Source organism: Echinops telfairi, unplaced genomic scaffold, assembly GCF_000313985.2.
Source record: "Echinops telfairi isolate 266 unplaced genomic scaffold, ASM31398v2 ScPeMD7_3509;HRSCAF=4178, whole genome shotgun sequence".
NCBI classification, from domain to species: domain Eukaryota; kingdom Metazoa; phylum Chordata; class Mammalia; order Afrosoricida; family Tenrecidae; genus Echinops; species Echinops telfairi.
In genome coordinates this window covers 10,048,433-10,061,511 of record NW_022107407.1, presented here as the reverse complement: position 1 = coordinate 10,061,511, position 13,079 = coordinate 10,048,433, and the positions used below count along the sequence as shown (strand labels likewise).

General features: G+C 41.5%; 1 protein-coding gene across 3 annotated transcripts in view; it reads left to right on the top strand.

Annotated features, from left to right (window-relative positions):
• Nucleotides 1-12,745, top strand: part of COLEC11 (collectin subfamily member 11) — a 109,216-nt gene extending 96,471 nt beyond the window's left edge. The window contains exons 6-8 of one of the 3 annotated variants that reach the window (XM_045294260.1): nt 11,319-11,414; nt 11,601-11,679; nt 11,864-12,745. In XM_045294260.1, coding sequence (XP_045150195.1) covers nt 11,319-11,414; nt 11,601-11,679; nt 11,864-12,047 — 359 coding nt within the window. In that variant the 3' untranslated portion in view covers nt 12,048-12,745. Of the gene's footprint in view, nt 1-11,318; nt 11,415-11,600 lie in introns of all 3 variants that reach the window. The other 2 variants (XM_004709810.3, XM_045294259.1) reach the window with 2 other exon arrangements.
• Nucleotides 12,746-13,079: the final 334 nt, after the last annotated feature.

Below are 13,079 nucleotides of genomic sequence, written 5' to 3'. Positions count from 1 at the left end.
TTGTTTTCTCCTCCAGAATGTTCATTCAGCCTATCTTATTTAGACAGACCTGTGGAGATAATAACATGCACAAAAACAAGACAGAGCAAAACCAAGAAATAATATGCAACAAAACAACATCAACAAACCACTGACAAAGAACAAAACAAAACACAACAAGAAAGAAAAGCTTGTAGTTAGTTCAAGGATCATTTGTTTGCCTTTAGGAGTGTTTTCCAGTTCAGTCTGTTGGGGTACCACACCCTGGCCCCAAAGTTCACCTTCAGCATTCCCTGGGGACCTTGCTGCTCCATTACCTTGCTGTTCCGCTGCATGCCCCTGGTGCTTTGCCTCAGTGTGGCAGGGTCAGATCGGGTGCAATTCCCACACTGTGTCTCCAGTGTTGTCCCCTGTAGGGCTATGGGTCAGTGAGGGGCGTCATGTCTCATAGAGGGGTTGGCCATGTTGTCCTCTCTGTGGATTGGCTGCTCTAATTGGGGTCATCATCCTCAAGGCCTGGTGAGCCAGGATGTGCTCCACTCTCTCCTACTCCCCCTTCATCTGCTCCCGCATTGGCACTATTCCACATACAGTTGAATAGTCCAGTTATATCAAAGCAGCTGTATAATCTTTACCACAATGCTTTTGGAATTTTTTTACTCATTTTACACATCCTTGTGGCTGGATTCTCCCTGTGACCCTTCCACTTAAGCTTCTGTCCCTCCTTGGTTACCTCTTAAGTCATCTCAAATGGACTTAGTGCGGGCTTTCTTTTCTCTTGCTCAGGTTTGCGACAGCCATGTTTCTGACTGCTTGTCTTACTTGAGCAGCCCTTCCTGATGTTGACGTGACTAGGGTGCTGGTGGAGTTCCTCATTCTCTCTGCTGGCTGCTTTTTCTGTCGCCTTTCTGTTCTCTTCCTTTCTTTACAAAGTTTTGTCTGCAACTCTTTCCTTTTTCTCATATATATAATAGCCCATTCTCTTGGCTTTAGCCATCATCTTCTTGTGGCGGAAACCTACGTGGCTCTTGTTAGTGCATTTCTCCTTGTGAGCACCCATCTCACAGGCCTTTTTGTCTGATGGCATTTCCATCAGGAGGCCTACTAGTCCTCCTCTTTCTCCCCAGGCCCCTGGGCCCCAATGTCCCACATTTCCACATTGGTACTTTCCTTTCCTACCTACAAAAGTGAGGCTTTACTGAGGACTCTTCCTTTTCCTTCTCTGCCTCAGCTATCTTGCTAGCCCTACTAACATCTCTCTCAACTCTATCCTTTCCCCCCATATTTCCACCATCTCCACCTTGATTCAGCCTCTCACTTTGTCTCAGGCAGATTACTAAATCATACTCTAACGCTTCTTCATTTTTCAATCCACTTTCCCTATTACTCCATCCCTAATGATATTTGTAGAGATTTATCATGTACCAGATGTTTTCTCAATTCTGACTATACAGTAAGTCATTGGTACTTTTGGGCTCAGTGAAGATGCCGATTCAGAGCAATTAATTTGGGATATTTTGGGGGTGGGCCTGGGTCTGAGCATGTATTTTTTAAAGCTCCTAAAGTGATTCTAATTTTAGCCAGAACCGGGAGCCATGAACTGAAGTGTCTTACGGGCTTTTGACTGATGTAATTCTCTCCACAACTGTTTGAGAGAAGAACTATGACCATTCCATTTTGCAGATGAGAAATCTGAGTCTTAAACTAGTGAGGTAATTTTCCCAACATGAATGGAATGGCCAGGCTTTGGATCCAGGTAATCTATCTCCACAACGGTTAAGTGCTTGTGCCTTACCTAACGGTGGTTTGAACTTATTTCAGGTTTATGGGGAGAGAGCACAAGGGATAATGGATGTGCAAGTTTTATAAACTGTTAATTTAGCGCTGTGCCAGAACCTCCTGCCCTCAGGTCTCTTCTAACTCAGAACAAGGTAGTGCTCCCTTCGTCATGGGAGTGGGTGGCTTCCGTTTTTTCTTCTTCTGTAGTTGGGGGGTTCCACTGCTGGCCTTGTGCTTAGCAGCCCAACTCCTAACCCTCAAGACCACCAGGGCTTCTTAAAGTGATGGTCAAGTGTGACATAAAAAGCCCTTCAACTTGACCACGAGCTCCTTGTAGACAGGATCTGTGTTTTATTTACAGGTATTCCTTTATCCCTTGCTTCTAGCACATGTCTGGCAGTAAAAGAATGCTCTGAAGGAATGAATGATGTCTTTAATAATGTGGCCACGTGGTTTCACTTGTGTCACACAATGAGTTAAGGGATTCAAATATCATTAAATCATTTAATAAAAACTATGTGCATAGTAGATACTCAAACATGTTCATCATAGTACTAAAACATACATTTTATTTAGCAACAGTTAAATAAAACTATATGAACATATTTAACCAACTATATGAACATATTTATTAACTACGGAGGATGCTAGAAGGATGAGCGACAAAATAATGAATCCAGTCAGTGATTTTATCAGAACTAAAACCCATGCATACTTTCCCCTAGATCCATCATCCTAAGGCCACATACTAGTCTTGTCACTGGGACTACTTTCTAGTGGAACATGATAGCACAATCCAAGAAGTCCTGGGTTAATAAAGTAATATTAGAAAATAGATTTCAAAGTTACCTCGGAGGTGTATTTGAATTTTCTATGAAGAGAAGTCCAATTGTACACGTCACTTATTTTTTACATGTCCTTATAAGTGTGAATGTACTGAAGATAGATCACAAAAGACAACTGGTATAGACTAAATTGAAGCACAAAATAATCGTGTTTATATAACCAGAACACTCAGTCATATGCCATCCTTCCTTTCCACCATCAACTAATAAGTTCACCAGTTAGGACCCAGGCAGAAAATCAGTTAAATCCAATGTTCCCAATGGGTAGCTAGTTACTGAGCCTTTTCCTATAAGGAGATCGATGCACCTGTGGAAAACATCCTGCATTGTACTTGCTAACATCAATCTATCGCTTACATATTATATTTCCATTTGATCTTATTTGTTTTAATGTTGCGCTTGTTAGGGGCCATCAAGAGATTCTGAATCTGAATTCTGTTTGTACAACAGAACAAAATACTGCCCAGTCTCGCGTCATCCTCATCTTCAGCATTGTTCTTACATTTGGGCCAATTGTTGCAGCCACAGAGCCACTCTATCTCTTTGAGGCCCTTCCTCTTTTTCACTGTCCCTCCACTTTACCAAGCATCATGTCCTTCTGCATGCACTAGTCTCTCCTGAAAACATGTCCAAAATACGTGGGATGAAGTTTCTTCATCCTTGCCTTTAAGAAACATTAGGACTTTACTTCTTCTAAGACAGATCTGTTTGTTCTTCGGTAGTCCATGATACTTTCAATATTCTCCACCAACACCATCCTTCAAATGCATCGATTTTTCTTTGGTCTCTGATTCACTGTCCAATTTTCACATGCATATGAGATTGAGAACACCATGGCTTGGGTCGGGTGCACCTTAGTCCTCAAAGTAACATCTTTGCTCTTCAACCCTTGTAAAAAGGTCCTGTGCAGCAGATTTAACTAATGCTACACACCATTTGATTTCTTGGCTGCTGCTTCCATGAGCATTCATGGTGGACCCAAGCAAGCAAAATCCTTGGCAACTTTAATCTTTTCTCTGTTTTTCATGATGTTGCCTATTGGTCCAGTTGTGAGAATTTGATTTTCTTCACATTGAGTTGTAATTCATATCAAAGCCTGCAATCCTTGCTCCACATCAGCAAATGCTTCCAATACTCCTCAATTTTAGCAAGCAAAGTTGTGTTATCTGTATGGGTAGGTTGTTAAGAAGACTTCCTCCAATCCTGATACTGCATTTTTCATATAACCCAGATTTTGGGATTATATGGTCAGAAGATACAACCCTGGCTCACAACATTCCTGTTTTAAACCATGCAATATTCCCTTGTTCTATTCGCTCATCTGCCTCTTGTTTCATGTACAAGTTCTCCCTGAGCACAATGAAAGCTCTGTAATTCCCATTCTTCTCCAAGCTATCCATAGGTTGTTATGATGCACACAGTGGAATGCCTCTGCATTGTCAATGAAACACACATGAACATCTTTCTGGTATTTTCTGTTTTCAGCCAAGATCCATCTGATATCAGCAATGACATTTTTGTTCCAACATCTCTTGAATCCAGTTTGAACCTCTGGCAGCTCCCTGTTAATGTACTGCTGGAAACTTTGTCGGATAATCTTCAGCAGGTGGTTATCAATGGTGTTGTGTAATTTGCATACCCTGTAGGGTCCCTTTTATTTAGAATGGGTACAAATATGGATCTCTTCCAGTCAGTTGTCCAAGTAATTGTTTTCTAAATTTCCTGGCATAGACCAGTGAGGGTTTCAGTATTGCATAAGCTTTTTGAAACATCTGAATTGGTATTCCATCAATTCCTGGAGTTTTGTTTTGGCTAATCTTTTCAGTGCAGCTGGACTTCTTGAATGTCCATGAGTCCTTTTTGCTACAGTGACTCTGTGCATTCTTTCCATCTTTTTTTGATACTTCCTGAATCATTCAATATTTTGTACATTGAATCTTTCTTTCTTTCTTTTTCATGGACTCTTTCAACATTTCAACTTGAAGCTTGAATTTTGTGTTTAGTTCTTTGAGTTTAAAACATGTGTAGCATGTTCTTCCTTTTGGGTTTGTATCCCAGGTCTGCACATTTCATTATAATATTTGACTTTATCTACTTGAGCTGCTGTTGGGAATATCCTATTCAGTGCTTTGACTTCCTCATTTCTTCCACTTGCTTGAAGTACGTTATGGTTAAAAACAAGTTTCAGAGTCTCTTCTGACATCCACCTTGATCTTTTCTTTCTTTCCTGTCATTTGAATGACTGTTTGCTTTCTTCGTGTATGTTGTTCTTGATGACCTGCCATAGTTCATCAGGTCTTCCTTCATTGGTGTTTGATGTTTTCAATCTGTTCTTGGAGTTTGGGTGAGATATACTGACCATCATATTTTGGTTCTCATGAGTTTGCTTTAATTCTCTTTAGTTTCCACCTGAGCTTACAGATGAGCAACTGAGGGCTCCATAATCGGCCCCTGACCTGGTTTTACCTGCTGATATTGAACTTCTCAATAGTCTCTTCCCACAGATGGTCAGTTTGATTGCTATCTATTCCCTCTAGAGAAGTCCTTGTGTATAGTTGCCACTTGTGTTGTTGAAAAGTGGTATTTGCTGTGAACAATTCATTAGTCTACCAAAGTTCTATCATCTGATCACCAGCTTCTTTTTTATCACCGAAATGATATTTTCGACCAATATGTCCCCTTCACTTTGTTTCCCACTTTAGCCTTCCAATCGCCAATAATTGTCAATGCATCTTGATTGCATATTTGGTCAATTTCAGACTGAAGATGTTGGTAGAATTCTTCAATTTCTGCATGACTAGCTTTAGTGGTTGGTTCATAAACTTAAATAATAGTTTTATTATTGGATTTCCTCGAAGGCAGATAGATAGTACTCTCTCACAGATGGCATTGTACTTCATTATCTTGAAATATCCTTTCTGACACTTGAAGCAATGTCATTTCTCTTGATTGTTTCACTTACAGTAAAGTAATCTGTATGATTTTCTGATTCAAAATGGCCTATTCCAGTCCTTTTCAGCTCACTAATGTCTAGAATATCAACGTTGATACATTCCACTTCATTTTTGATGACTTCCAATTTTTTAGTCATACTTCATGCATTCCATGTTGCAGTTCTTAATTGATGTTTGCAGCCTTTTCTTCTCATTTGCTCCCCATCAGCAAATGGAGTTCCGGAAGGCTCAGCTCCACGTGATTATGGTGGACTCTGCTTTGAGTCCTTTGAGAAGGCCTTGGCGAGGGCTCCTCCTCCCCAGTCATATTTTGAGTGCTTTCTGACCTGGAGGGCATACCTTCTGCCACTATCTCTGACAATGCTTTGCTTCTGTTCATTAGGTTTCCAGTAACTGACAATAGTTTGATGCTATCCATAGGGTTTTCAGTGGCTAATTCCTCAGAAATGAGTAGCTTGTTCCTTCTTCCACAGTCTGTTTTTATTCTGGAAGCTCTGCTGAAACCTGTTCACTTGGGGTGAGTCAGCTGGTATTTGAAATAATGGGAGCATAGCTTTCAGCATCACAGCAATGCACAAGCCACTAAGTGCGACAAACTGACAGGCAAGTGGTGGATTCATTTTAATAGTACCAGTCCAAAAGTGCTCTTTGAAAAAGACTCAATAATTGGACAACCGGCGAGAAGCATCATTATATTTCTGAATAAAATACCCTCTAATTAAAGAGTTCTATAATGCACCATCGAGATGAGGAGGAGGATTGGTGGCACTGGAATTATCATTGCCCCTTGGATTTCATTTATGAGTCTCTTTTAATGCAAACTGTCTAAAAATCAGCCCATTAGTCACCGGAGATGACAGAGCATCATTCATTTGGGACCACCACGAGATACTTAGCAAGTCAGAACAAATGAGGGAAAGTCTAGAGATCTCTCTCTGTCTGCAAGAACTTAGTGTCAGGTGAAGGTCATGGCAGGGAGAGGGAACTCCTTTTATAAGAGTCCATTACTAGTAGGTGAGGGGATCTGTCAGTCCTATTTATGTCAGGAAGTTCAAAAGGAAAATGAGGAAATAATGTCACCGGCTTTTTATTTGGAGGAAGCCTCACCAGAAAACCTCTCTATATGTCAAACCTCAGTGAATTGGATGATGAAATATATTTTAGAAAATTTAAATTAGGTAAAATTTTTACTGAAACAAATTTTAAAAATTCCAAGTCACAAAAAGTTTCAAATGTACAAATAGCAAAAGAAAATCCCTATGTGTGGGCAGTGAGGGATATGTTTTGGACTCTGAATAACGGATAGTCACAAAACAGAGTCAGACATGCCTCTACCCTCAATTCATTTTTACCTTACTCTTACACCAACCACCCCTTCCATGGCACTCTCTTCTGGGTTTGATAATTCATTGTAAGGACCAAATTGAAGGAGCAAATATAAGGGAAGCTAACAGGTTTTAAAATAGTAATGATACAGTCATTTGGTCCACAGCACCTCTTCTCAGTCATATTGTCAGGCATGTCACTCTGGTCCTTAGCCTCTGTGGGCCAGGAAACTTGCCCGGTGCTTTGCCTTCTAGGCTCGTGGCTGGTCTCAACGCTGTGGCCTCTAGGCTTGTGGCTGGTCTCAATGCTGTGGCCTCTAGTGCTTCTGCTGGTTCAGAACAGGATCTCACATGTACTCTACTGGTGGTGGTTCTTTCTTGATTGTCCCAGGATTCTTTTTCTGAGGTGGCTGTCTTATACACAGAGGAATGGCAAAACTGGTTCATCCCCTCGATTAGTGTTTCACACACCCTATTTGTGAGTTCCCATTCAATCATTTGGTGGGAATTAAAAAAAACCCAACTATGGATAGAACCTATTAAGCAATTTACTTTCACACTTGTTCTCTGCTTCATATCTAGATTTCAGGAGTGTGGGCTTACTCAGTGTCTCTGTCTACCCCTTTGTTACTGGATTCTGCCCTACCATCCCACTGAAATGGCTCTTGCTGAAAAGTTCTAGTGGCTTCTGTGTGGCCAAACTAAATGGCAGTATTCAGTTTCCTTCTTACTTGACCTTTAGTAGCAGTTAGTATTGTGTACCAACCCCCCTCTACCTTTTTGAGACTTGCTCCCTTCTTGGTTTCTATGATACCACTTATTCCCCATTCCCTTAGTGTCATCACTGGCCCATTCTTCACCAACTACATGTTAGTGTTATTCGCTGGGCTGATTTATTTTTTATTTAAAAGGAAATGTGATAGGCCTGCTCAGTATGCACCATCATGAAGAGATCCTAGAAGATATGGGTGCTACAGCAAAATTGGGTGAGGAAACTGGATGTTGCCCATCTATCAGACAGAGTACTATTTGTGGTCTTCAAGGCTTGCCTTCAAACAAGCAGCCATCTAAGTGAGATGTCAACAAAGCCCACATGGAGGAAGCACACCAGGCTGTGTGATCCAAGAATTGTAAATAATATATTTCAAATTTGAAGGAAGGAATGGTGTCAGAGTTTAAATTGTGAACACCAGATTTGCAGAAGGTTATGGACGACAGTGGAAATCCAAAATCTATTTGCACGTTCAACATGCATATTAAGCCTCAGGTGAATTCCCTCTGACCATAGTCAAAGGATGTGAATAGCTTTGCTATCATCTCAGAAGGCATTAGAAAGTGGATTACTATAGATATAGTTACATAATAAAACAGAAAAAAAGTCTCAATCCAAAAGAAAGTAGAAAATAATAAACACTAGAATAAATTTAAAATGGGTCAAAAGGAGAAACAAATGGTATTAAATTTTGACCTAACCATACTTGCATTCATTCACTTTATGATGCACTTTGTCTGAGGACAAAGCTATTTGCATCTCTGATAAATGGCCCGAAGTAACTCAATCAAGGGTTAATCCTCATGGGGTTGCTGCAAATGGAATTTGGGCTTTCACTCACATCTGTAGCTTTCTGCAAACTGAATTTAAGCTCAAATACAATTCCATCCTCTGATCTTGGATCTTATGATTTACAATCCTTGGATCACACAGGCTGCTGTGCTTCTTCCTTGTGGGTTTTAGCTGGCACTTTCCTTAGGTGGCTGCTTTTTAAAGACACATTTTTTTTATTTAATTAATCAATTTATTGGGGCTCGTACAATTCATCACAATACATAGATCAATTGTGTAAAGCACATCTATACATTTGTTGCCCTCATCATTCCCAAAATTCTCTTGCCTCTTGGGTTCCCGGAATCACATTTTTAAGACTCTAGACTCTATTCTTTCTGACAACTGGGAGCCATCTAGTTCCTTCACCACATTTTGTTCTACCATGCCATACCTTCAATGATCCCTTCATGAGAGTGAGTATCAAGCAAGGCCACATCATAAGAATGATTGTTCTTGGGTTAGGGCTTATCGTTAAGTGTGAGCTCCAAATCATTCACCTATCTAAGATATATATAGCTTTGATGCTTTAGTGGCGGCATTATCAGCTTTTAGAGAGAGAATGTAAGTAGCTACTTTGGGGCCTTTGGTAATTTTAATAATAGTATCATTAAACCAGTCAATAATATAGGATTTAAAATACTATTGAGATAAGGGGAATATTCATATATTGGAAAGCTTTGTAGACTAAAATACATGGGATGATCATTTATGCATATTTAACAACTTTAGTGACTGAATCCTGTTTAAGAAAACAGCGAGGGTTAGATACAAGATATACATTTCAATAATACTCATTATGGCAGAACTATGTCTATAGAACTAAGACTTGTCTTAAAAAATTAAGAAAATGTGAAAGTGGCAAGCATTTGGTCATCTTAAGTTGGTTATTATTGGACAACCTCAAGAGCAAGAGGTTTGAATCAAAGTCCAATAACTTTTAAATCCATGACCTTAGGGTTAGCAGGCCTCTTTCTCTTCTCTCACCAGGGCATTACAGCTTTCAATCCAAAGGAGTATATCAGATCCTTTCATCTGCAACAGGTGGTTTAAGGAATGGGTCACTCACTTAGTCCTTTTCTGACTCAGGTCATTCTGATGTGGCCTGTGTCATAGCAGCACACCTCAAGAAGACCAAATCTAAAGTTCATAGCATTGGACTTGGGTCAACAATGCTTGAAAAGGAACTTGGTTAAAAATAGCTATATAGTACGGGGTGTACTGTGTTCTCCGCCTTGGGGTTCCATAAAAAAAACATGTCAAGTGCTTTCTCCAAGGCCTAGCCTCTTCCCTTAGCCTCTGGCAGAAGTGAAATCATCTTCTTAAACACAGACTCCTCCCCCAGTGCCCTTGGCCATGAATGTTCACTGGATTACCGAACACCTGTGTAGCAGTATCCACTCAATCAGGATGATTGTAGGGCATTGCAGGGGGCTGCTTTAAATGATCTCATCTCATGTGTTCACACATATAGCCCAATAAAGCCCCAATAGATAGATTTTTCTCAGACGTCTCATGTACATACATGCACATACTCACATCCACATGGCTCTGGAGCCAGAGTGGAGGCTCAGACCCAGCCCTGCCAGCTGTTCCAGAGGTGAGGCAGTCAGTGGAGTAATGGGAGAGTAAGGCTTCTGAGATCCAGACCTAAGACTGACTAGACAGACAGACAGACAGACAGACATGCAAACATCAGATGGAAGCACATGCATTATAAACCGTGTATGTTTACAATGTTTTCTATAAATGGGACACCCGCCCTTGCCCCTGTCCACCCTCAGTTGTTTGATTTTCTTCTTCTTTTTTTAAAAAAGAACACTTGAAGCCATGCCTACCTCGGGAATGGCTGGAGTCTTGACCTACCCACCTCTTGGAGACCCTGCCTGCCCCCCCTCCCGTCCCGTGGTGTCCCTTTGCTCTCCCATGTGCTTGGTGTTCAGTTTCCTCCCAGAAATGGGGCACATTTCCTCAGGGACCCAGTCCTCTCCTTAGTCTTAGTTTAGTTTACAAAGGGCAAGGACAAGTACTTTCTATAGGATATACAGACACAGTGTCATACCACGGGGCTCGGTACAGACACAGTGTTATACCACGGGGCTCAGTGAGGAGGGAGACATTTCCTGGGAACAGCACCTCTATTCCCAGGAACAGTCCTTGGGAAGAGACCAGACAGTCAAGCGTACCCTCACCCAGTAGCACCGTTTGCACCAGCTTCAGCTTGGTGTCCATTTCTGGCCCCCGGCTCTCATACAGAGCCCCACAGTTGGTCAATTCAAATTCCCCATTTGCATGTCTCCTAGTGAGTTTTAGCTCAACATATTCCTCTTCCCCAAGCCACTAGACATAAATGTTACCACCTTCCATTGAGTTACTCAAACCAAATACTAGGGTGTCTTCAACTTCTTTCAATTTACTTCATGACTCAAAACAATCATAGAATCATGTGGGCTCTACATCAACATTTTTATAAAAAGTTCCGAGTTTTCTCCCTCTCCATTTCTACTCTAATGCAAGCTATTAACACTACTACCTCAATTACTCTAAGAATTCCTCAGGTGATGTCTGTCTGCCCTTTCTTGTTCCTGCGCCTTCCTTCATTCTTTACACTACCATCAGAAGAAAGATTCGTTAAGAATATAAGTCTATGTCACTTCTCATAGTCATCGCCTCTCCTTGCTTCTAGGATAAAGTCCCAAATCCACCATCATGACCTCAAAGATCTGCATGTTTTCTTGAATAAAATGTAAACATTCTGGGGAAAGGTATCGACTTCTTTGCAAAACCCTTTCTTTTGTTCCTTTTTATGAGACAATGACCATAACGTTCACAGGGATCCCGTGCGAGTGCAGCCAGCTGAGGAAGGCCATTGGGGAGATGGATAACCAGGTCACCCAACTGACAACCGAGTTACAATTCATAAAAAATGGTATGTTCTCCTCTGTGCTTTTCCCCTTTCCCCATACTGCCTGTCTTCCCCGCACCCCTATGCTCCCCCCAGATAATGTATCCTAAATGACATTTCCACATTATCCACCCTCTCTGATATCTGTCTATTTTTTGGATGTGGTGTGCATTAAGTTTGTTTATAGAAATGCAAGTGCTCACTTTTCAGCACTGCCCTCCCCTGCAGCTGTCGCTGGTGTGCGAGAGACAGATAATAAGATCTATCTGCTGGTGAAGGAGGAGAAAAGGTATGTGGATGCCCAGCTGTCCTGCCAAGGGCGAGGAGGGACGCTGAGCATGCCCAAAGACGAGCCCTCCAATGGCTTGATTGCCGCTTACATCACACAAGCAGGCCTCGCTCGAGTGTTCATTGGGATCAATGACCTGGAAAAAGAGGGTACTTTTGTTTATTCTGACCGATCCCCCATGCAGACCTTCAGCAAGTGGCGAAATGGCGAGCCCAACAACGCCTACGATGAGGAGGACTGTGTGGAAATGGTGGCCTCCGGGGGCTGGAACGACGTGGCTTGCCACATCACCATGTATTTCATATGCGAATTTGACAAGGAGAATGTGTGAGCCGGTGCCAATGGTGAATGGAAACCAGTCTGGTTGAATCCTGGCTTTTCATGGCATTATGAACAGTGCTGCCCCCCAGAAAGTGACAGCAGCCAGGGAGCTGCGCATCTGGAGAGAGCAGAGTGTCGGTAGCACCGTTTCTCTCTCAGAAGTCAAGAGATTCATTCAGTAAAGGTCTGAGTTTCTAAGCCTTAGAACATGGTGTATGCTTAAAGGAAGAAAAAAAAAAAAAGCCTTGTTGGTTGCTGTTTCTGAAGAAGTAAAGTTTTATTAGCTGTCTTGTAGCCCAAATGTTCATTACACAATTATTACTCAGAATTGCTCTTCCACACAGTGCTTGCCTATGTCCAAATGATGCAGTCTTAAAATATTACAGTAGTTAGGCAAAAAGAATGGTAATTAGTCTTAAATTACTGTCATTCTTTTAATTTCCATATGGAAAACAACCCACTTAACTGTGGCCAATGTTTCTATAAATTACATTAGGCTATAGGTGCCTTTTCACTATCATCCAAGTAAAAACAATTTTGGTTTCTTTTAAACCTCAGCTGTTAGGAAAAAGAAAGAATTCTCCATCCTTTACTACTGAATCTGTGGTGTCATTTTTTCTCTTACTTTTTACAATCGTTGTTTTAGCTATCTATTGCAAAGTATTATCTGTATTGCAAGTTATTATCTATAAAAAATTATTCCAAGACTTAATCGCTTAAAATAAAAATATTTTTTATCTCTGTATTCTAATCACTAGAAGTCAATCACTGGTTTCTGTCAGTCGGGAATTTTTGCCTGGCCTGGCTTAGCGAGGCCCTCTAGTCTCTTTGACCAGATCCAGCCAAAGGGAGAAGGCCCTGCTGTCAAGCTCACTCCTGTGGCTGCTGGCATGACGCAGTTCCTCATGTGTTGCTCGATTCAAGGGCTTTCCCCCCTGGCTGTTGGCCAGTGGCCACTTTCAGCTCCCCGTCACACGGACTACTCCACTGGGCAGCTCACAACGTGGCAGCTGGCTTCATTAGTGGCCAGGCAAAGAGCCACAGAGAAGAGTGGTGGCAGGACACTTTCATAACGTAGT